This window comes from Phyllostomus discolor, chromosome 9, assembly GCF_004126475.2.
Source record: "Phyllostomus discolor isolate MPI-MPIP mPhyDis1 chromosome 9, mPhyDis1.pri.v3, whole genome shotgun sequence".
Classification (NCBI taxonomy): domain Eukaryota; kingdom Metazoa; phylum Chordata; class Mammalia; order Chiroptera; family Phyllostomidae; genus Phyllostomus; species Phyllostomus discolor.
The window spans coordinates 37,634,636-37,660,107 of record NC_040911.2 but is presented as its reverse complement, the minus strand read 5'-3'; the positions used below and the strand labels follow the sequence as shown (position 1 = coordinate 37,660,107).

Genomic DNA, 25,472 nt, shown 5'->3' with positions numbered 1-25,472 from the left:
CAACAGTATCAGTCTCAGCTGATTTACGATCAAATGGGGGTTCTCCGAGTCAAAAACTAGGCTAAGACTCACAATGAGAATCGGCAGCTCATGGGCCAGAGGTAGCCTGTTAGGCCCACACTCCATAAACCCTTTTAGGATTAAAAAATATTTTTTAAATAAAATAAGGAGCCAATATTTAACAATGAGATTTTGATTCACAGGGTTGCTTCAGAAAAAATTGGACCCAACAGAGCCAGGCCAGCGCCATGCCACTGCCCTTCTGAGCCAGGACCTGTGCACTCTGTGGCCGCAGTCCCCGCCACCCTCTCTGTCCTCCCAAAGTCACTCCCACCTCACAGCACAGTGTCCGCTGCTGTTATCATCACACGTGCACCGGTTTTCTCACAATAGAGGTAAAAAGAGGAAATAACTTTTTTTGCACCTGTACCCATTAAAAGGAAATGTGAGAGCCACAGGTTTCAAGGCACATTGCTTCATGGAAATGAAAAATAATACGCTACTGGTGGGTCTGTGTTGAAAGGCCACCACTTGTGATGCTCCTACAGTGGCCCTGTGGTGACGGGTGGCCGAGTAGGCATTTCTGTTTGTGACCCGTGGGGAGTGTGTCTTCTCTGCGGTCACTGGGTGATTCTAATCTGGCCTCCTCCAGAGGAGGCAGTCAGTTTTCTCTCATTACACGTCAGAGATGAGGGCAGGCACAGCCCTGCTGGTAAGACTGGTGGATTTCTCCGTATGAAAAATACACAGAAGTACTGCTATCTGTTCCAGCTCATGCTGTCTCCTTGTTTTGAGCTCAGATCCAGGCACCTCTGCTCATCGGCGCAGCTGCTTCCCCAGTGAACTGTGAGCATGGGGGAGGAAGACTGCTGAAGAGAATGGCGCCAAGCACCTTGCAGGCGAAGGCCTGTGGATTTTGCAGCTGCTGCTTAGTGTTCTTTTGAAAGGACCCTGTGGCCATGTAAGAATGCTATTTTCAAATACCAGCATTCACAATCAGTGCCGGAGAGCGATAATGGCAGAGGAGTCCTAGGTGTCTGGACCCTAAACGTCAATACTGTCCTGAAACAATGTGAGAAAGAGGACACTGCTAAATGACACCCAAGGTATTGCCACCAATTTTTCTTGTGATCCACTCTCTTACTTTCCAATTACAGAATGAAGCTTAAAAAAGGAAAACCACAAAGGAGTCCCTTCAGACCCCAGGCTCCTTCTATTCCCAGGCTCAGCCAACTGTAAGATCAATAGAATTCAAACAGCAATTACCTAAGAAAAATGCGACCGTCTCTGAAAAGGACGACAGGAACATACTAGGAGCCACTTCTCCGAGGACCCTGCCCAGCTGCTGGTCCAGGGTTTCTCCTTGAAGACGTTCGTCTCTCTTAAAAAAAAATTAAACATGCTACATTAAAATATCTCAATAACAACACCACTTCTCTGCTTCTCTGTGTTAACAGTAAAGAAAATGATTAGTGGCATCTACTTATTGTATATAAACTTTGGTGAGGGACCCGTGACATCTCATGCTAGTTCATGTATAGCATTTCTGACCCCCTGAGCTAGGTAATAGGTGCAAGGCTCAAGGAAAGACTGGATCATTTTATGAGGAAAATGCATGGAGTACAGGCTGCTGTATTCCATGTGGCTGAATTCCATGAATACAAGTGGCTGGACCATTCAATGACATGCCTCTTGCAAGCCACTGAGTTACCATGCAGGTAAGAGCTGCTGGACAGAGATCATGTGACAACCAATTGACAGACCATTTTCCACATCAGCAGGTCCTGTGTTGACCTTTTGGCCTTTTAGGGCACCTTTGACAAATCGTTCCTTCTTCTGCGCTAATGTGGAGAATCATTTTAATAGCAGTCGCTCCAAAAATATTTTACACAGTGTGTTAGCCCTTTTTGCACATATGTTGCAAACATACTAAAGCCAAACTCTCACTTTCTTCCTATTCCATCAACCAGAGAGAGGTGTGAACTTCTTGATCCCAAAATGTCCAGAACAAGGGATGGGCACAAGCAAACACCACAGAGGGGAGGAAACAACCTGTCCTCACCTTCCACATGCGCAAACACTCTGCATGGAGCCAAACAGCCACTAGTGGAGCTCGGCACCTGTCAGCTGCCACATTCTGCAAGACTAGGAAAACGTACCTGGTAGGTCTGGACCAGGATGAAGATGTTGTCCACCCCGACAGCCAGCACCAGGAATGGGATGACTTCAATCACGATGAGGGTGAGGGGAATCCCGAGGTAGCTGAAGATGCCCAACGAGCACGCCACCGAGCTCAACACAATGAGGACGCCTGAGATGCCCAGGGAGATCTTAGAGTCCACCTGCGAGAGGCGACACAGACAACCGCTGGTTAGGTGTCTCTTGTTCTGTTACCAAGAGGTCCTCATTTCTGCCTCTTCACAGGCGTGTGCCAATCTGCACCTCAAAGTGCAATTCCCACTTTGAGAAGAGAGATGAAAAAATCATCTAGGTCTTCCTAAGCAATGTATCTTATAAGCTTCCATTCTTAGATGATGAGGTAGATGAATTAGAAAAAACTAAACTATGTGAAATGTATTTTAAGTTGAAGACAAACCAAAAAGTTGGAACTGAAGAAAACAGATGCAGGAAATAGGAAATGTCATACACAACTAAATCACAGGGGAGCTGAAGGCAGCTCTGAACATAATAAACCAAGGGGAGGCGAAAATACTATATACGTGGTATGATGACATTTCTAACAACACAGACGTCCACACTGTCCACACTGCGTGCACATCCCGCCCGCACTCACCAGAAGCCGGCTGCAGCTTCTGATGTGCCCCAAGGCCATGGAAACGTAGAGGAACATGACCGCATAGCTGATCATCACAGTGAAGACGTCACCTCTACTTTCACGGTTCAGTTCGTCTTCGATGCTTCGTTCAGTGGTGAAAGAAATGGTGAGATTTGGATTCTTGTAGTTCTTCACAAAATTAATAAACCTGATAAGAAGAATTTTATATCTTTAGTTAAAACTTAGTGACAGCTAAGTGAGGAACTTATTCCCAACTTCTATGACACAAAGCTGCCCTTACCTAACCTTTATCTGCACTCAGACCTTCCCCATGACAGCCTGGAAGGTGAGACAGTTCTAGATAGGCTGAGTTTTCCACTGTTTACATCGGTTTAGAAAGTTCGAAAACTGGTTCATGGTCTCATTCTTTTTAACTAAAAAGGGTTTCTAAATGAAGTACTATACATCACAATAAAGATACATGCTTATGAAATAAAATTTTAAAAGTTGATCTACAAATTCAATGCAACCCCTATCGGAATCCCAACTGACTTCTTTGTAGAAAGGAAAGTTGATTCTAAAATTCATATGGAAATGCAAGGGGCCTAGAAGAGCTAAAAACTTCATTTTCAAGAACAAAGTAGGAGGATTCACATGTCCTGATTTTAAACTTACTACAAAACAAGGATAAATATTCAGATTAAAGAAAGAGAACTAAGAGTCCAGAAATAAACCATGTATCTGTGGTCACCTAATTTTCAACAGGATGGCAAATGGGGAAAAGAATAATCTTTTCAATAAATGGTCAGGAACAACTGGATAGCCACAAACAAAATGAGTATCAGACCTTTACCTCACACTGTATGCAAAAAGAACTCAAATGGGTCAAAGACCTAAATGTTAGAGCTAAAACAATAAAACTCTTAGAAAAACATAGGTGTGAATCTCCATGTCCTTGGATTAGGTTTCTTAGCTATGACACAAAGAAAGTACAAGCAATGAAAGAATAGATAAATTGGACTTCATCAAAATTAAAAATTTTGTGTCTCAGAGGATACCATAAAGAACATAAAAAAAAATGAAAGCCAAGATAGGGAGAAAATATTTGGAAATCATATATTTGATAAGGGAATTGTGGAATATAAAAGAATTCTTATGGTTTAATAATAAAAATACAAATAACCCAGCTTAAAATGAGTAAGGGATTTGAATAAACATTTCTCCAAGGAAGTTATACAAATGGCCAATAAGAGCATGAAAAGATGGTGGAATTCATTAGTCATCAGGGAAATGCAAAAAAAAAAGGTTGCAGGGAAATACCACTGCACACCCATAAGGGAAACTAGCTGAAATGGAGAATCTGAAACTCCACACACTGCCAGTGGGGATGTGAAATGGTGTAGTCACTTTGGGAAAGTCTGGCAGTTTCTCAAACAGTTACCGTATGACCTATCAATTCCAGTCCTAGTGCATACCCAAGACAGATGGAAACACTGAGTTCACACACAAACTTGTATAGGAATGTCTACAGCAGCATCATTCATAATAGTCAAAAGGCAGAAACAACCTAACTGCGCTTTAGCGGATGAATGGATAAATGAAATGTGGCACATCCAAAGGACAAAACATCACTCAGCCATAAAAAGGAATGAAGGGCCGATACACGCTACAACTTGGGTAAACCTTGAAAACATCAGGCGAGGTTAAAGATGCCAGACATACAAAATTCCACATATCTGATTCCATTCATATTTTAAAAGTCCAGAATAAGAAAAGGCACGGAGACAGAAAGTAGACTTGGGGTTGTGCAGGGCTGGGAGGTGGGAGGCTGAGAGCAGGGGTGGGGGAGGCTGGTGCCAACAGCTAAATGGTATGGAGCTGCTTTCTGAGGCAAAGAAAATGTTCCAAAATTGGCTGTGGTGATGGCTCCACACACCTGTGAATACACTAAAAGCTATTAAATTGTATACTTTAAATAAATAAGTGAAATGTATCATATATGAATTATATCTCAATAAAGCTGTTTCTTTTAAAAAATGTACTTAAAGTACATTATAAAGGAAAAAGTCCGAGTCCCCTGTCCCCCTCAGCGCTCTCCCCACCCCCTCCAGCCTGTGAACACACTGACAAATTTCCAGAGTATTTTTTCTAGGCGTGGACAGCACGCACAGCATACCTAAGCTTAAACATGCTGCACCACTCTTCAATGCTGCATAATTTTCTACTGTATTTAGCCCTTACTAATAATGTGCATTCAGCTAGCTCCTGTTGTTTGTCCTTAGAAAATGATGCAAGACAGATTTCCGCATATATACTTTTGCATTCTTGTGTAGGGAGATCTGTTCAAACAATGTTTATAGGTAAATTTATTTACAGATTTCTTCTTGACATCACTAGTACCAAGTGAAACGACATAACTCAGGTCTGATGTTGGTTAGTTTGGCTGAATGAAGTTTGTGCTTTGCTAGTGCCCAGCTTCCCACAAATGCAGACGGGCAGTTTAGACCCGGTGAGCAACTCACTCTCTTTCCCAGGCCTGGGCCCTCTGGAGCTTCTCGGTATCATTATAGTAATTAATGACAGGGAAGGTGATCACGAGGGCTGTGGCGTTATTGTAGTTTTGATCTAGAAAGGAAAAATGTGACATCAAAAGGATTATAAGCATGCAGAAAATCAGAATAACACAAGGGGAAAATTACCAGACAGCCAGGTGACTGGTTTCTCACTGGGGCTGCAGACCACACACCCACAGACGCACAAGCAAACACATGTATATTCCTCCCCTTTCCTTTTATACAAATAGTAATGTGCTCTGCTGTACATTATGCTTTTAAATTTGTCTTCAGTCTGTTCCATTTTAGTACATAAGGAGCTTCCTTATTCTTTTTTCTGCTGTATTATATTTTCTAGTATAATTTAGCCAATCTCCCACTGATGGATATTTTTATAATTTTGAAAACTATAAACAAAATTACCACATGAAATAACCTTATATTTTTAATGTGTAAAATACATATTTGTTGAATCAATTCTTACAAGTACAATCTCTGAATCAAAAAGCTTGTGCATTTCTAATTTTGATAGATTTTCCCAAATTGCTCACCAAAAAGGCTATCCCATTTTTTCATTCAACAAAATAGTTTCTTTCTGAGACCTACTTTTGTGCCAGGCATTATTTCAGTACCATGGATACATCAGTGAACAAGAGAGACAAAAATCCCTGCCTTTTACTGGGGTTTCAATGCCAGGAACAATTCACTCTCCTGCCACCCTGGCAGCTCCTGTGCTTTCACCCACACTGGTTTCCCCACGCTCAGACCCCTGCGGAGCTGTTAGTTGGAAAGGTGGGACTGAGATGCACTTCACTAATCAGGAGTGAGCGTGAGCAATTCTCTTATATAATTAAAAGCCATTTGTATTTCTTCTTTTGTTAACTTTTGTGTGGCTTTGCTTCTGGGTTGTTGACCTGTTCTTTTTTTCACAAGAACTCTTTATGGAATAAAGAAATGCTGCCCTGGCCAAGTGGCTCGGTTGGCTGGCGTGCTGTCCCACCCACCAAAAAGGCTGTGGGTTCCATCCCCCATCAGGGTGTGTGCAAGAGGTGACTGATGGATGTTTCTCTCTGTTCCTTCCTCTCTCTATAAAACCAATAAACCCTCACCAACCCTGGGTGATAATTAAAAAAAAGAAAAGAAAAGAAATCCTGTTACGTATACTAATTTTTTTCAGTTGTTGCTTTTGTTTTCTTCAAACTTGATGATGTTTGTTCTCTACAAAGGAATTTAAAATTCTCATGTTGTCAAATTCATTAGTATATCCTTTTGTGGCTTCTGAGTTTTATCTTGCTCAGAAATGCCTTCTCCATTTGAAAATTATTCTAAAAAATTCCTCCTGTATTTTCTCCTAGCCCTTTAATAGTGTCACTTCTTATGTTTCCATCTGTGATCCACGTGGAATTTACTTTGGTGGAAGGAGTAAGGCCGAGATCGAAGTTCATCGCGATGTCTGGGACTGCCTCATGGTGCTGCCATTTCCCCACACCAGGTAGCAAGGGCACTGAATTACATGAGGCGGAGTGAAACCTGAATACAGATCATGACTCCTTGGGGAAAGCATTTATTTGGCCTCTTCATTAGGGTGTAGCGAGACCTGCTGAGCTGCCTGCAATTAGGCTTCAGGTGTCAAAGTTGTCACATGAATCATGGCTCCGCTGTACCTCGTACAGCCTGTTCCATGGTGTTGCAGGACCCAGTCAACAGCAAACCAACTGCTCCTCCCACCACAGAAGTGCCTGAGTTCTTAAGCAGTTAGTGTAGAAGGAAGAAAATCCCCCAACTTTCTTTTCCCCCATGTTTCACACAGTATCTCTTCCCCAATACAGATGGGCTTAACCCAGGGTCCGAGGCTTCCATAGGGGTTCTACAGATGAACCTCCAAGTTTCAGGAGCTCCTTGAAGCTGCACAACATCTTATGTGGATGTACTCAATTGTACTATTCTGGGGACGCATTCTTAGCTTTTGACAGCTTCCTCAAGTGTGACCTAAAAAAACGGCTAACAGCCCTGGCTGGTGTGGCTCAGTGGATTGACCAATGGCCTGCAAACCAAAAGGTCATTGGTTCTATTCCCAGTCAGGGCACATGCCTGGGTTGTGGGCCAGGTCCCCAGTTGGGGGCGTGTGAGAGGCAACCAATCAATGTATCTCTCACACATCGATGTTTTCCTCCCTCTCTTTCTCCCTCCCTTCCCTTCTCTCTAAAAATAAATCAATAAAATCTTTTAAAAAATGGCTAACATCATCCTTTTTTTAAATCCAGAAAAAAAACCCATTATATTTGAGATTTAAGAGTCAGGAAATAAACAATAGAGCTCAATTTATGAAACCTCTATGATTACCACTTGACGGTTAGTAACAGAACCAAAACTTCTTAATTTAATAGGAAAAGCAAAAGTTTCTCTCACTTACCATCATAGCCGCCTAACACGAGCCAGGGGAACACGGGTCCACCGAATGTCCCCAGACAAGGATCGTGGAGCACACTGGTGTCATTCAGGGAGGCGGGTGCCCTGCCGGCAAGTGCAGAAAACAGCTCCCAATTAGAATGAGCCTCAGGGCATCAGAGACCCAAGTGTTTATACAACTAACAGTTAGTACGGCTATCCTGTTTTTCATTCACGTATTCAACAAAATATTTTCATATTCTAAGCACAACGTGAGGTTCCTTTGGTGAATAATACAACACAGTTCAGCACTTGCCTTTGGAAGCTCAGAATCACTGAGAGGCAAGCAAATACAGAATGGAGTGACTCACATCACTTGCTGCTTGTTACACAGAGGAGGAGCTGCCAATATCAGGGGGCAACTGCCACCGAAAGGAAAAGACATGCACAGAACCAGGTCTCTAAGGCTGAGGGAGCGTTCACCTGCGGGGGCAGGGAGAAGTGTGGGTGTTCCGTGCAAGGGTGCCCGTGGCGGGCAGTGAGGAAAGAGCAAGAACAGGCATGGGGGACAGGGGACAGCAAGAGGGCAGCAGTTCGAGGGACAACAAGTCCTGTGTCCAGTGTCCAGAACAGGGGGCACCCACGAGGGAGGGGCTTCCGAGAGAGGGGATGGACCTTGAAGGTGACAGACATGAGAAAAGGACTAAGTGCCATGCTAAGTAGTTTGGATTTTTCATCCTGCAGACACTGGGGAATAGTTAGAGACTGGGGGAAAGGGGCCACGGGCTGTTTTACAAACAGAACTCCGGTGGCAAAGCGGAAGACGGTCTGCAAGTGGGAAAGAGAGGGACATGGGGAGGCCAGTCAGGAGGTCTGTGCAATGGCCCAGGCCAGGGACAACCAGGAGAGCAGTGAAGGCAGGTGATCAGTGAGGGGAACCAGCATTTCAGGCAGATCCTAAGCCAGGACTCTGCTGGGCACTTGGGGAAGTTCTCAAAAACAGTCTGAACCCCCACCCTTGAGAGCTGAGGGACAATGGGGTCACGTCCCTGAGATCAGGTCAACTGCTTGGGGCAAACAGACTACAGGGTGCAGCCAGAATCTGAGTCCCTTCTCCCACAGCCTGACTCTGCCTCCACACCACAGACCTCATCCAGAGGTTAAAAACCACAAAAATTACATGAGGAATTCAGGGTCACAGCCTCAAGTCTGAGTAACTGGCAGATGTTGATGCTGTCCCACAACATGGAGGGAAAGGCGTAGGTATGGGTGGTTGGGGTCGCTGTTCTGGCAGGACCTCTGGAGGTGAGGAGGGCACTGGCAGCTGGAGACACGCAAGGTGAGCACACACCAAGCACACATCCCTGCCACACAGGACAGGAGCTGCTGACAGCCATGTTCCCAGACCAAGTTGAACCATGCCCCACTTAGATAAAACACAAGTCTCGTGCATCTCCCCCACCAAAAAATTTTGTTGACTTTTATTTTGTACAAGAGAAAGTAAATAGTTGCTTTTCTTTAAATATAAAAATTATTGCCCTGGCCGGTGTGGCTCAGTTGGTTGGAGCATGGTCCCATATACCAAAAGGTTGTAGGTTCGATTCCCTGTCAGGGCACATATCCAGCTTGGAGGTTAGATCCCTGGTCAGGGCTCATACAATAAGGCAACCAGCTGATGATTTTCTCTTACTTTGATGTTTCTTTCTCTCTCTTTCCTCCCTCTCTCTAAAAGCAATGAAAAAAATGTTCTCGGGTAAGGATTAAAAAAATTATATAATATTATTTTTTCATCAAACTATTCACTGCTCCCCTGTTCCATCCATCCAGTGGAAAATGCTGGTTTAGGGCATTTAGACATACACTTTTTGTTTTATAGGGTATTTCCAGAGGTGCCCTCCTTGAAACAGAGTAAACACAGCCCAGCCACCTAAAGGGTCATATTCTAATAACAAAAACAGACAGAACTTAAGGCCATCAAACCCGCCCAGAAGTCCATGCATTCAACTCTTGAGATGCTGTTAGTTGAGCAGTGACTCAAAGGTGACAAAGAATAATTCCCATGATGAAGAAACAGCCATGGTGATGGTGTGACCGGCTGCACCATTTCTAGGCCAGGTGAGTCCAAAGGGCAGGGAGTTCAGTGACCGCAGGCCCGCCCGTCGTGAGCCACAGACAAGCCTCGGGTCACCTCACAGGTCACTGAGCACAGCTTCTCTGTGACTAATTGAATCATAAACACAGTCTGCCCGACGAGACTGCAGGAAGCAGCTTCCCACCCTCAATTTAACCTGCACTCCAATCCTGCCCCCAACTATGCGAGGGGGCGCTGCACATTTTAAAACCAAGTACATGTCAAAATATAAATTTGCATTTGAAAGATAAGAAAAAGAACTATTGCTATTTTTTTTTTAAATCCAGCTCAAGAAACTTAGGGGTTGCTGTGATAGATGAAACATACTATCAATCCAGCACGAGGTAAAGGCCAGGAGGTACCTGCTGTGCCTCCACTAAACGTCACAAAAGCTCCACCCAGGGCCTTTGTACCTACTACTCCCTCTACTTAGAACACTTTTTCCTCCGATACTCACAGGCTCTCCCTGGCCTTTCCCTTCAAGCAGGGCTCCCTACCTCTAAAGCAGGACCCTGCCCCTGCCCTACCCCCACCCTCTATCTTCTTGCTTGGCTTTACTGTCTCCTTAGTGCCTGTCTCCACCTGGCCTTAGAGCCCGAGCCCGGACCTGTCTGTTCACCGGCTGCCTCCCTCCATTAGAACGTGTCCTTCACTTGCTCATGGCTGGGCTCCAGCACCTATAAGGTGTGTAGCAACAGCAAGTGCACAAATACTGGTGGGATGAGCAAGCAACGGCCCGGCCACGTACCGTACACAGTACAGGAAGTGCGTGTGGTAATCTGCGTATGTGTAGAAGGGGTCCCCTATTTGGTGGTCCAGCATGGAGTGGCTGTTCTGGAAGTAATTCAACACACTCATGATGGTGCAGTTCTTGTTATACGGTGAGAGCGGGGCCAGGCAGATGTCTTGCAGTGTCACCGTCTCGTTGTTGTAAGATGCAGTAATGTTTTCGATGGCTGTTTGTAAGTCAAGAACCTGAAGAAGATACAAAGCCAGAAACACATCATTTCTACTAACCATTATTGCCCTGAGGGATCACAAGATACAAAGTATTTGGGGAAAGCTCTTCCTTGGACAGGGAGAGGATGAAGGCATAATATGGGGTAAAGTATCTGGTGATGCCAAAGCCCAGTCTTAGAGGACAGCAAACTGGGATGGAGACCCTATTCGACGTGTCCAGAGAGATGGGGAGGTGACACCAGCGCCAGGCCACATCTCAGTGCAGGACACATGGACATCGCCACCCACTCCCCGCCCCCCGCCCCCAGCAGTGACCAGCAGGGCCAGAGGGGACACTGGTGCAATATGCCTTGTCTTCCTGACACTCCCCCTCACCAAAAACAAGCCACTTGCTGCCTTGCTCCGTTCTAGGATTATTTATGCATGTTCTCGTGTTTTCTAATAGAGAACGCACTCTTGGAGACGAGTAACTGCTTGGCACCTTCTGCAACAAGTTGGGAAAAAGCTCCAGGCAGTCACTGGTGGGGAAAAGATTCTACTGAAGTCTTGGGACTACACTGATGTTTTTCAAGACATCAGACTTTCTGCAGGCAAGATCCACATTTAAAGAAAAAGCCATGTGGATGTGCAACCGTTTGTTTAAAAAGAAGTGGGAGGCAGTTAATGCACGAAAACATTTCTCCAGGGCAAGTGTGCCAGGGGAGAACAGGGCGGATCTCGCCCCAAACACGGCTCTCAGCAAATGCAGGAAACGACACCCTCCCTTCTTCAGGCAGATCAGCGACGACCAGCAGTGCCTCCCCAGGTCCCCAGGATAGCACGAAGGACTGTGACTTCAGTCCTTTGGGTTCTAGCATATTCCTTTACAACCACCAAGGGAAAGAGACTCCATAAGTTCCTAAGGTGAACTATAAATACATTTTGCTTCAAAAGTGAAAAATGTCCATCCTGACTTCTAGAAAGAAGCAAGACCTGTCATATGCAACAAACACAAAAGCAGACTATAACAAACTGTTCATTAAGTTCAACACCTGCTATTCACTTTCCTGAAAATTCACTATTTTTCCATTAAGATATTCAAAATGTACTGCTACATTCAGCCCCAAACTCACACCCAGCCGAACTGGTCGACATGTAAAAGCCAACAAACCGCTGTGTGCCCGGAACGGAGTTCTGCAAAGAGATTACCTGGTGCAAAATCTCCAGGTTCAGTGGAGGTCCAAAGGGCACGTCGGATCCGGAGGGGTATGGCTGGTAGGTGTGTGTGTGGGTGTGGGGGGCCCGGATAATAAGCTGCTCTGTGCGGAAAAAAGGCCCAAAGTGGGTGTCGAAGTACTCTTTTTCCAGGCGCGCCTGGCTGCCGGGAGCTGACCAGAGGTCAACTGGGTTGGTCGTGACTTGGACAAACATCAGGCCTAAGGAACAGGCAGCAATGAAGACCAAGGAGAAGAAAATGACGCAGCCGGGGTTTTGGACACAGAAGGAGCCCCACTGTGTGAAAAGCTGCCTCAAACAGCCCTCAAACAGCTCGCCAAGCGGGTTGCAGCAGGGCACCTCCCCTAAAAGGGTGGGAGAGGAAGAGAGGGTGGAGGTTAGAAGGCAAGCCATTCCTGAAAGTTGGAACAAGGAAAGCATTAGCTACTTCTGCCCCAGCAGGAATCCCGCCTGTACCCTCTAGGGATGTGCGTGAGATTCCCCTCATCCCACGCCCTCAACTACCTAACTGCTCTGGAGGCCACCCTTCTTAGCAGCCCCCATCAGCCTTCCCTGCTATTCCTGCTCTCGGCCTGCCAGGTTAGCGCCTCCACAGCTCCATCCCAGTCCTTCATTATTCTACTGCTGTTACTAATGGCTTGGTTCTGGTCTGCCACCCCAACTAGCCTGTAAGTACACAATGCAGGACCTGTCTGTCTTAATTACAACTGCATTCTCAGCACCAGCACTGTCTCTCCCAGAACAGGCGCATACACATTAGTTGAGGAAATGAACACACATGCCAACATAACCCTAACCCTGTTAGTACGAGTGTGCCTACCTTTGTCATGGACAAATGCAGGGAAAGCGATATTGCTATCGATGGGGGTGTACTCGGAGACAAAATACCGTTTTCTGAAAAATAAAAGCATGTAAGTAGTATCAGTGTATTTCATTATAACAAGGCTGCTCTTCTGACACTCTCATAACCCCTTAAAAGCTTACTTCCTCAGCCTGTTTTCTTCTTCCCTGTCACTTTATTTCACCCGAGTTCACAGTGTTAGCACAGTCTCAACACATCTCCCCTAAGATATTTAGGGGAGCTACTATTCCCACAAAGCAAGAATAGTAACTTCACAGCAGAGAAACCTGGAAGAAAGATGCCATCTTAACCACGTGATCAAGGCTCACATCACCAGCAAGGAGGCATGCAGACGTCCCATGCCTCCTGATAGGGCAGACCAGGAGAGATGCAGCATCGCTCCTGTGACCTTCCTGGTCAAAAACCCATAACTTCAATCTAATCATGAGAAAGTATCAGATAAAACCACATTGAGGGACATTCTACAAGATAATGGACCAGTACTCATCAAAAGTGTCCAGGCCATAAAAGAAATGGAGAGACTGAGGAACAGGTCAGAGGAAGACTAATAAAGCACAAGTGGATGCGATACGGGATCCTGAAAAAGGAAAGGGGCACCAGGGAAGAAACTGGTGAAATTTTCATATAGTCCTTAGTTTAGCTAATAATCATGGTTTTGATAATTATACACTATGGGTTATGTAGGCTGTAACAGAGGGGAAGCTGGGTATATGTATATATGAGGTCTGTCTGGAAAAAGTCCAACCATTGTTAATATAATGAGAATGGTTTGTGTGACATCGATGTAACCTGGCAGGGAAGGAGAGTAGACTGGGATGCACATGCGTGAACACTGATGACTTCACCGTGCTAGTCGGTGGCGGCAGTAGATGCCACTTACTGAGCATGTGTACTGTGTGGCCATCGCATTCAAAATGACTGAGAAAGTAGAGCAACGAATCTGCATCAAATTTTGCATAAAGCTTGAACACTCTTCCATAGAAACTATTTGGATGATTCAGGAGGCCACAGCTATGGGCAACTGGTGATTGGTAGCTTCATCATGACAACAAGGTGCCCATTCATGCATCATGTCTTATGCAGAGTTTTTTGAGGAAACATCAAATCACCCAGGTGACTCAGCCCCCTACAGCCCAGATTTGGCGCTCTCAAACTTCTGGCTTTTCCCAAAACTAAAATCATCTTTGAAAGGAAGCGATTTCAGATCATCAATGAGATTTCAGTAAAATGCAACAGGGCAACTGATGGCAATTGGGAGAACGGGGTGAGGCCTCAAGGTGCCTACTTTGAAGGGGAGTGGGCTGTCATTGCCCTACATTGTAGGGCAATGACAGCCCACTCCCCTTCTTTCATCTTCTTCAATTAACGTCTCTATTTTCCATATTACATGGCTGGATACTTCCTGGACAGACCTTGTATATTTATCCAACACATATACATTAAGTATTATATGTACAACTATTTCTGTACCTTTTTGTTAAGTCTCAAATTATTTTAAAATAAAAAGTTAAATAAAATATACCATCCTAAATCAAGATCTAAAGGGACCATAGTATTGCATTTAAATAGACTTGAACCATATTTGGCCCCTCAGACTTTCTGTTAAAGAATGGGTGGTTACTATATGGTGCTTTAATTCACATCATTTTGAATAAATCAATGAAACCAACTTTAAATGCTTCATTGTCAGAACAGGGCTTTGATTATTTACTAGTTGCAGGACATAAGCAATTTATGAAATGGCTTTAATACAGATAATTGTTTCCTGTTCTAATTAACCAAGGTCTGCCAAGTAAAAACTGGAAGTGCAACTTGAGTAATATTTTCCTTCTTACTCTGAAGGACAAACAAAATAGCTTACCTGTAGCACCACACGGCAAAAAATGCTCCAAAAAACACGAGCAGAAACGCCATGTAGGTGAGCCACATGACAACATACATGGCGTCCAGGCCCCAGATTCTCCAGGGAAGGGGCGGGGGCGGGGGCTGGGGCTTGGGGCCACACACGGCAGAGCAGTCCTGGCAGCTGCAGGGCCCGGTGACCTCGTCCACGGCCTCGGCACAGCCCTTGGTGGCGTTGTTCATGGGCTCCATCCCGTGGGTGGGGAGATCTGCAGCGAGGATTGTGCTGAGTGAATGTCTCGATGTAGAAAACACTGTAAGTTTGTACTGAATCACATCCAAATCCAGTGATAAGCACAAGGAGATACAGAACACGACTGGAAGAGTCAATAGGCCTGTAGGTTTCTATTCGATCAAATGATGTATTGCCACTTAACCCTGTAAAATTTTAAGTGACCTCAGTAACTGAGCACAGCTAGGTTTTGTCACTGAGGTTTGGGAACATCCCTTGCCGAGGAAAAGCTTCAATCATGTCATTTTTATTGAGGAGCTAGTGTTACACTATTTCAGAGTTCCTAAAAAGGCTTTTGTAACGACATTTGGCCTTCTACTTTTTAAATAAAAAACCCAGGTTATTCTTTTGAAAATGTGGCAATAGCTGAAGGCAATTCTTCTCCCTCCCCTATTCCCATCCTAGACCCTAAATTAACCCGGGGCCGGATAAAGGCTCTACTCACCTCTCTCACTGGAGGGACGTTCCAGGAGCTAGTTACCTGAATTTATCTTCATATGGCAGTTGAAGGCTCCTGGGCTTTAAAAAACAGGACAAATACACACCCCCAGGAGTCCCTGCACCTACCTGAAAAAATGGGCGTGATGGTGAAAGGTGCCTGACCGTTGTTCTTATTGAACATGTACTCGATCCAGTTGGTGGCGTTGCAGGCCTCGGCGTCCCTCCCACACAGGAGTCCCAGGGCTTTGTCATTACTGGAGGGGGCCTCCACATCCCTGCAGGCGTTGTACATCGCTAGCAGAGGAAGCAGGGGAGAGGACGGAAACATCACGCTGCTTTAATTCACTGGGAGAGATGTCACAAAGGCCTCTTGTATGTGAACTCAGAGACCCCCGTGCAGTGCAATCAGCAGTTAGGGACAGGAATGGGGTGACAGGGGACACTAAGGGCGGAAAAGGAGATTACCCCTGAAACCAGCTTATCACGCCGACTAGGCCAGACTCCAAGCAACAAACATAAGAAATAGGTGGGAAAGGCTTATGTTATCCCGTGTAGCCCACAACATCTGGGAGAAGTATTACTCCTACTGTACTAAGACTGAGGAAGGAGAAGCTAAGAACCTTAGTGCCTGTTCAGAGAACAAAGCTGGTTCCAGAAAACTTCTGTGGCAGGAAACTATACAGCTGGAGAATGAAGGGAACTTACAGAGAGAACTGGTTTCAGGGCAGAGGTCACATGAGAATGAACCCACTACTCTTCTTTCTGTTTTATTTTTAGTACACATAAAGACAGTGCACTAAATGAGGATAATAACATCCATGGCATTTTACACAGAAGGAAGTAGTGGTAATGGGTCCTATGTTAACATTTATTTACTAGCCCCTACTTGTTAGAAACTTCCCAGGATCTTCTTCTCCTAAAGGAGATACCTATAAAATTGTGTTTCACCCTCACTCTTTTTTAAAAAAATTTTTTAAAGATTTTATTTATTTATTTTTGGAGAGAGGGGAGCGACAAAGAAAGGAAGAGAAACATCAATGTGTGGTTGCCTCTTGCATGCTCCCTACTGGGGACCTGGCCTGCAAGTCAGGCATGTGCCCTGACTGGGAATTGAACCAGCGACCCTTTGGTTCACAGGCCAGCAGGCACTCAATCCACTGAGCCACACATGCCAGGGCTTACCCTTACTCTTGAAAGACAACTGAGCTAGAGTGACAGTTATTTTCTTTAGAACTGTGATTATTCCATTGTCTTCTGGCCTCCACTGTTGCTGGTAAGAAAATTTGCAATTGTCATTCTTTTGTAATTTGTATTACAAATCTTGTGATTTGTATTTTTTTGTACCTGCTTTTAAGATCTTTGTCTTTGGAGTTTTACAGTTTCTTTAAGCTATTTTTAGATACAGATTTCTTTTAAAAATAGCTTTACTGAAATGTAATTCAGAGACCACATAATTCATCATTTAAAATTGGAGTTTAATGGATTTTAGCTTATTTACAGATATGTGCAACCATTACCACAGTTAATTTTAAAACTCAGAACCTTGGCATTCTTATCACCTTAAAATAAGAAACCCTGAACCCTTTAGCTAATGGTCCCTTATCTCCCTCTGCCCCACCAGGCCCTAAGCAACCACTAATCTACTTCTGTCTCTATAGATTTGCCTGTTCCAGACACGTCACACACACGGAATCATGCAGTATGTACTCGCAGTCTTTTGTGACTGCCTTCTTTCACAGCCCATCCACGCTGCAGCGTGTGTCAGCACTGCATTCCCTTTCAGGTCCAAATGATACTCTGTCATGAGAACACACCACATTTTGTTTATGTATCAGTTGATAGATATCTGGGTTTTTCCACTTTTGGCTATCATGAATAATGCTGCTATAAATATTTATGTACAGCTTTTGTGAAGACATGTTTTCATTTCTCTTGTGGAATTGCTGGGTCATATGGTAACTGTGTATAATTGTTTCAGAAACTGCCAGACTGTTTTCCCAAGTGACTGTACCATTTTGTATCCCCACCAGCAGGAGAGGAAGGTTCGGACTTCCCTACATCCTTGTCCACACTTGTTGTCACTGACTCGTTGATTCCAGCCTTCCTGGCAGGTGGGAAGTGGCATCTCATCGTGGTTTTGATTTGCACTTTCGGATGCCTAATGATTTCAAGCATCTTTTCATAAGCTTATTGGCCATTTGTCCTTGGAGAAATGTCCGTTTATATCTTTCACCCATTTTTATTTGCTTTCTATTTATTACTGGGTTGTTAGAGTTCTATATACATTCTAGATACAAGTTCCTTATTAAATACATGATTTGCATATATTTTTGCCTTTTCTTGATGGTGTCCTTTGAAGCACAAAAGGTTTTTACTTTAGTTTTTTTTGTTGCCACATTTTTGGTGTCACATTCAAGACTGTATTGCCAAATCTGAGGTCATGAAGAGTTATCCTTGTTTTCTTTTGAGATTTTTCTAGTTTTAGCTCTTACATATAGGCCTTTGATCAATTTTAAGTTAATTTTTGTATATAGTATGAGGTAAGTGTCCAGCTTCATTTTGTTTTTTTTTTTTATCCTCACCCAAAGACATACTTACTGATTTTAGAGAGAGGGAAAGGCAAAGAGAGAGAGAAGGAAACATCAATGTGAAAGAGAAACACTGATCAGTTGCCTCTTGTATGCGCCCTTACTTGGGACTGAACCCACAACCTAGGTATATTCCTTGACCAGGAATTGAACTTGTGACCTTCCAGTTTACAGGACAATGTTCCAACCAACTGAGCTACACTGGCTAGGGCTCCAACTTTATTCTCCTGCATGTGGCTATCCAGTTGTTCAAATACTGCTTGTTGAAAGACTATTCTTTCCCCACTGAATGGTCTTGGCAACCTTGTCAAAAATCAGATGACCACAGACACAGGTTTACAGTTGACTCCTGAACAGTATAGGATTTGCTGGCACCTCCCACACAGTTGGCCCTCTAACCGTGAGGATTCCCAACTGCAGAGCTGACCCCTGAACAACATGAACTTGAATTGCAACAATCAACTGAACTGCAGTCAATTAAGCTGCATGGGTCAATTGAAAAAATCCACATATAAGTGGACCCACGCAGTTCAAAACTGCCTTGTTCAAGGTGAATTGTATTTTCAATTCTATCTCATTGTTCTATATGTTTACTCTTATTCCAGTACCAAGCTGTTTTGATATTCATTGGTTGGTAGTAAAATCTGAAGCTGGAATGTGTGAGGCCTCCTATTTAGTCCTTTTTCACAATAGTTTTAGCTAGTCCTGGTCCCTTGCAAGTCCATGTGAATTTTACAATCAGCCTGTCGATTTCTTTCTTTCTTTCTTTCTTTCTTTCTTTCTTTCTTTCTTTCTTTCTTTCTTTCTTAAACACACTTGATTTATTCTGTATAAAAGGTTAAGTTTACAACTAAACTTTTATAAAAAGTTTAGCATAAGTACATCATTACACTTTGTATGCAGAAATAGACATCTCTGCCGCTATACAAGAAAACTCTAATTACAGAGTTCACAGGGTTTCACTCAATATATATATATATTTATATATAAATATATACACAGCATTCAGCAGGCTTGCATCCAAAAGGTCATTTCTGACTGAAAGACTTCATTAAGTAACTGAATACTGGATCCTTCTGGTATTCGCGCTCCACCTTTGTCAAAGGCAAAGTCTGCTAAAATTGGGCAATTCCTTGTGACTTTCACGTTTTTGCTCCCCATGGTGGGAACAGTATATAAAGAAAACCTTCCAACTGCAGAAAGAGCATTAAAAGTCTTTTTCATAAATAACTATCACAGTCCAGCCAGGTCAGAAGCTCCCTGGGGAGGAGGATCTGATCCTTCTTAGTTCTGCTTCCATTCAAAGGACCAAAGGGGTCCATTCAACTTGTTGTCCTCCTCGTGAAATGGTTGAAAAATAAGTTCCTGTGGATTTGTTGTTGTGCAAAGGGGGGAAAGTCATGAACACCATTTACTCAGCCACAGAGTGCTTTGTTGTCATTTGACATGAACTCAGAAGGGAATTCAGAAGCCTGCAAGGACAGGATGCTGATGTCTGTGTTCAGAGTGGTCAGCGGCGTCCTGGATGCCTGGCTCTGGCCGGGACACGGGTGGTGCAGGCAGACAATGGTAGGGTGCGAGTCCAGGGCGATCTGCAGGTCCAAGATGTAATCGATGACGTGCTGCAGGATTTCCGTCTTGCTCACCTTCTTGTTCTGGGGGATGCTGGGCACCATCTCCTTGAGCTTGGAGTAGCAGTCGTTCCTGTTGTAGAGCAGGCTCATTGGGTCATCCACCGGGGTTTTGCTCCAGGAGATGCCCAGGCTGTGGTCTGAAAGGCTGTTTTTCCTAACGAACCTCATGGGACTGAAAGCTTTCATGCTGACCTCGGGGAAGGAAGGAGAGACCTGGAGGAAGCGGGCTGCCCTGGAGATCAGGCCGCTGCCGCCTGCTGAGTTCCCAGCGCTCAGCACCAGGCTCGACTCAGAATTGATTTCTACATAAAAGTCAGTTGGGATTCTGATAGGGACTATACTGAATATGCAGATCGATTTGGGTGATACTGCCATCTTAACAATATTAAGTCTTCTGAGCCAAGAAGATGGGATGGCATTCCATTTTTAAGATCCTTTTTAATTTCTTTAAATAATGTTTTATAGTTTTAAAGAGTGTAAGTTTTATACTTCTCTTGTTAAAATTTATTCCTAAGCATTTCATTCTCTTTGATACTATTATAAATGGAATTATTTGTTGTTGTTGTTTTGTTTTTTAAGATTTTGTTTATTTTTAGAGAGAGGGGAAGGGAGGGAGACAGAGAGGCAGAGAATCATCAATGCATGGTTGCCTCTCGCCCGCCCCCTACCAGGGACCTGGCTTGCAACCCAGGCATGTGCCCCGACTGGGAATCCAACTGGTGACCCTTTGGCTTGCAGGCCTGTGCTCAATCCACTGAGGTGTACCAGCCAGGCCATTTTCTTTTCCTAAGTCCTAGGATTCACCTCTCATCCATTCTGGAAAATCCTCAGCTATTATCCTTTTGCTTATTGTCTCTCCCCAATTATCTTTCTTGTCTTTTTCTGGAGTTCCTCACTTTACCCCATGTCACTTTAAAAAAAATTTTTTTTAAAGATTTACTGATTCCCAGCCAGGGTACATTCCTGGGTTGCAGGCCAGAACCCCCAGCAACTGCACATTGATGTCTCTCTCTCTCTCTCTCTATCTGTCTCTCTCTCTCTCCCTCCCTTCCCTCTCTAAAAATAAATAAATAAAATCTTAAAAAAAAAAAGATTTACTTACTTTTTTTTTAGAGACAGGGGAAGAGAGGGAGAAAAACACTAATGTTTCCATTGGTTGCCTCTTGAATGCCCCCAACAAGGACCTGGCCTGCAACCCAGACATTGCCTTGACTGGGAATCAAACTGGTGACCTTTCAGTTCATAGGCCAGCACTCAATCCACTGAGCCCCGCCACCCAGGGCCCATGTTTCACTTCTTCAATGATCTTTATAACCCTGCTGTTTTCTGGGTGATTCTATCACATCTCCCAGCTTACCATTTGTTTTTTAGGTTTTTATTAAACCCTTCAAGCACACAGAAAATGTGGAGAATGCAATTCCCACTTACTCACTCCCCCACTCTATCAATCTTTCTATTTTACAGCATTTGCCTCAACAGTGAAAAAACAAACAAAACACTATACATACAACTGAAGCCTTCCAACTATCCCTTCCTATGATTATCCTTCCTTCCGCAGGGTAACCACAATCCTGAATTTGTTGTTTACCTTTCCCATGCACGTTTGTGTACTTTTACACCACATTATATCAATAAATATGTAGTACTGTTTAATGTAACAGAACTGTAGTACTATTCTATAACATTTTCAGTCAGTATTTTTAAGTCATTCATGTGACTGCCATAACTCTCATATTTTTGAACAGTTTTAAGTATTCCATTATAGACTACAACTAAACTCCAATATATTATCCATTCTCTTAATTAGCATTTAGTGTATCTGATATTTTCATTTGTTTTTTAAAAAAGGACTTTATTATTTAGAGCAACTTTAGGTTCACAGTGAAACAAGCAGAAAGTACTGGGCTCCCATATGACCCCTGCCTGCACATGAGCACCGCCACCCCACTATCAACCACACCAAAGTGGGACATTTGTTACTTGTGCTGAACCTGCGCTGCCACAGTACTGTCACCCAGAGTCCATGGCGTACACTGGCATTCCCTCCGGGTGTTGTACAATGCATTCCACGTGTTCTGGCGAGTGTATAATTGCACGTATCCACCACTATAACATGAAACAGTACTTTCAGGGCCCTCAAGAGCCCCAGAGCTCCTCCTTGTCATCATCCCTCTCTCCCCCACACCCCAGCTGCCACTGAACCTTCTACTGTCTCCATAGTTCTGACTTTTCCAGAGTGTCACATGCAGTTGGAATCGACAATATGTAGCCTTTTCAGGTGGCTTCCTTCACTTAGTAATATGAATCTAAAGTGTCTCCATGTCTACACTTCTTTTAGTGCTGAAGAATATCCCGCTGTCTGGATGTGCCACAGTTTCCTCATTCACCTACTGGGGGACACCTGGGTTTCTTCCAAGTTCTGGCAATTACGAATACAGCTTCTATAAACGTCCATGTGCAGGTTTTTGCGTGGACATGCATCTTCAATGCTGCAGGATAAATACCAAGGAACATGATTGCTGGATCAGACGTAACGGTATTTTTAGTTTTCTAAGAAACTACCAAACGGTTTTCCAGAGTGGCTGTACTATTACGCATTCTCACCTGCAACGTGTGAGAGGCTCCCGGGGCTCCACAGGCTTGCCAGCACGTGGTGCTGTCGGTGTTCTGGGTTCCGGCCATGAAATAGTGTGTTGTCGTATCTTATTGTTGTCTTAATTTGGAATTCCCTAATGACATATGATGTGGGGCATCTTTTCATTTGCTCATTTGCTATGCATATGTCTTCTTTGGTAGGTGTCTGTTCAGGTCTTTTGTCCATTTTTCAACCACATTGTCTCTTTTCTTATTGTTGAGTTTTAAGTTCTTCCTATACTTTGGGTAATAGCCCTTTATGAATAGGGTGTTTTGCAAATATTTTCTCCCAGTCTTTGTCTGTCTTCTCATTCTCTTATGTCTTCAAGTTTTTCACAATCACAGAATGCTACAAACAATGTTCTTACACAGCTCTCCTGTTTACATACACTAAGAATTCTGCTGCTGGCACTTCTGGGATGAGGGTACGTTTACCTTTAGCTTTGCCAGGCATTGAGAAATTACTTTTCAGATGGTTTTCAAACACTTGCACCAAGTTATTGGCATTCCTATTGCTCTACATCCTCACCCATATTTGGAATTGAGTAATTTTATAATTTGTGACAAATCTTATATTTCAAATGGTAGCTTACTGTTTTAATCTACATTTCACTGATTGCTCTAGATACTAATCATTTATATTTATTTATTTATTTTTAAGATTGCACTTATTTATTTTCAGAGAGAGGAGGAGGGGGAAGGGAAGGAGAAAATAGAGAGAGAAAAACATTCAATTGGTTGCTCTTGCACACCCCCAAGTGTGGACCTGGCCCACCACCCAGGCACGGGCCTGACCAAATCGAATCGGCAACCTTTTGGTTCATAGGCCAGTGCTCAATCCATTGACCCATGCCAAGCCAGGGCAATCATTCATATTTATAAAACTTTTTCACTTATGGTTTCTGCTTTTCCTCTTGTCTAAAATGCTTCCCCCTCACCTTAAGTCATAAAGACATTCTATATATATTTTTTAAAATTCCCAAAATCAGTATTTTAATCCATACATTTTTAGTATAATATGGGGAAACATACATTAGATGAACAGAAACAATCAGTTTTTTTTCACTCCATCTATCAACGAGCCACCTTCCCTTCACGGTTTAGAACAACACTCCCATCAGGTTGGTACCAAACTTTCCCGTGCACGGTTTGTGTTTCTAGACAGAATGATCTCTCTGTCCACCAGGTTGTCTGTATGTCACATCATGTGGCAAACCGATTCCTAGGTCTTCTACTTTTTGTTGCTTTTGTGAACAGGACCTTTTACCTATTAAATTTTTTCCTAAATTGATCATTACAATTAAAATTGTATGTTCCTCTTCTAATCAACAACTTTGTCACATTCTTACTCTTGTCGATTATTCCTGGGCACATTCTTTGTTTAGCTGTGTCCTGGTCTGCTGCTTGTCTTTTAGTCTATTAGATGACTGTTCTCATTAGTAGATTCAGTTGGTTCTATTTCTAATCTGTTCATTCTTTGCCCTAGTATCTTACTCTTTCATAACTCATTTCAGTGATTTTCGACAAACATCATGTGGTCTTTTCAGGTTGTTCTATTATTTCTAGTAGTTGAGGTACCCTCTTCCTTGTTTGTTATACCTGCTTCCTTTCTCTTACGGTGATCTGTTCCTTCAGAGTCAAATCTCCTCGCCTTGGCCACCCAGGACCCTTCCACCCCCTCTCCTCAGTCTTATAGTAATTCATGCAAGTTCCACAATTCAGTTCCCCACAGAACCACAGCTCCACTGGGTTCTAAAATGGACAGAAGTGAAATGGCACACACTAAAAATCCCCACATGGAATCTTAGTTAGGAAGAAGTTTAAAGCAAATCTCCTCTTTAAGGAGACTTTTACAGGTTGTAGTTCAAGTCGTAGGATACAAGCAAAAAATAATTCATATTTCACGGCCAATGGAACTAAAAATTGTCACTTGCACGCAGTTGACAGGACTATAAAAGGAACAACTTCACCCACTGCCCTGATATCAGCTGTAAAAGAGGAGTAATTAAAAATTTACTTACCATTGGCAAACTCTCTCCAACATAGTACTGTAATTCTTTTACGTTTGTTTTCGTCATGTGTGGTAACAGGATCAAGATAATCTTCAGTTTCTGTAACGTTTAGAAACTGACTTTGTCGAGGGCTACATGTCAGCTCACAAAACAGGTTCATTAGGTTATAAAAACACGATGGACATCTAAAGAAAAATAACCATATTTGGTATGATGTCACAGATAATAAGACCAACAGGAGAGTGACTTAAAATAGATAGAGCATATTTCAAGTTTATTGTAAGATGATGAATGAATTGCCTTGAGCACATATCAAAACCCAGCAATTCTAAACCTAAAACCGCCCGTTTAAAGTAGAGACATCTCTCTAAAAACTACCCTAATTACTACTTTTATGTTGTCCAGATGTAATTTCAGAAAGGGAAAAACATTCTCTGAATTCTACACTTTATAATTTAGAGAAATGTTTTCTTTGACTTGAAGCAAAGGGACTTAGAAGCTTCTTGGTGAAGATTCTGATTAGGAAAAACAAAGGGAAGGATGAGATTTTCACATAGAATGGTCATCTTAAAACCTTCTGAAGGACCCTCTTCCAAGCTCCAGATAATCCTAGGCCCTCTCTAACACAAGAGCATTTCCTGTGACTTGAAGAGAAAAACAGAACAGGCAGCGGAGGTCTCTGGCAGCATGCGCTTCAGCAGCACCCCAAGCTGTCTGCTGTACTTCAGGTTCGAAGTTTAAGCTCCTAATGCTGACTAGTCATATGCAAAAGAACTGTCTCTCCTCTTTGATTCACAGCTATCTGCAAAAACCATTGCTTCATTAGACATGTGGTGTTGGAACACAACCAATGAGATCGATTGCTCTAATCCAGTTCAGACGCCACACAAGGTACACGAGGATATGGAACAAGGAGCGTGTGGTCCCAACCTTTGAAGCCTCTGGTTTAGTGAAGGAGCAGATGCACACACTGACTCTCTTTCAGGTATCTTGTGCTTTACTGTGACCAAGACAGGAATGACAAATATACCATTTATAACAAAAATCACTCTTGGGGTGCACAGCTTTCTAATACTTTCCATGAATTATAAACTTCCTTCCATGTTACTACATTTAGTCTCCATAATCATCAGCTTGACAGCTGC

General features: G+C 43.4%; 2 protein-coding genes across 2 annotated transcripts in view; both read right to left on the bottom strand.

Moving 5' to 3' along the window:
* Positions 1 to 25,472, bottom strand: part of NPC1 (NPC intracellular cholesterol transporter 1) — a 44,031-nt gene that overhangs the window by 9,846 nt on the left and 8,713 nt on the right. The window contains 11 exon segments of the mRNA XM_036009442.1: positions 1,267 to 1,381; positions 2,160 to 2,342; positions 2,795 to 2,984; positions 5,299 to 5,401; positions 7,742 to 7,842; positions 10,596 to 10,822; positions 11,996 to 12,366; positions 12,843 to 12,916; positions 14,746 to 14,995; positions 15,586 to 15,753; positions 24,337 to 24,512. Of these exon segments, the coding sequence (XP_035865335.1) occupies positions 1,267 to 1,381; positions 2,160 to 2,342; positions 2,795 to 2,984; positions 5,299 to 5,401; positions 7,742 to 7,842; positions 10,596 to 10,822; positions 11,996 to 12,366; positions 12,843 to 12,916; positions 14,746 to 14,995; positions 15,586 to 15,753; positions 24,337 to 24,512 (1,958 nt within the window).
* On the bottom strand, positions 19,358 to 19,967 carry LOC114506260 (DNA-binding protein inhibitor ID-2-like). The gene has a single exon (XM_036009209.1). The coding sequence runs from the start codon at positions 19,865 to 19,867 to the stop codon at positions 19,463 to 19,465; it is 405 nt and encodes a 134-aa protein (XP_035865102.1). The 5' UTR covers positions 19,868 to 19,967; the 3' UTR covers positions 19,358 to 19,462.

Excerpts from the sequence above, each read along its gene's own strand:
- LOC114506260 (XM_036009209.1), bottom strand. The coding sequence starts at position 19,867 with ATGAAAGCTTTCAGTCCCATGAGGTTCGTTAGGAAAAACAGCCTTTCA.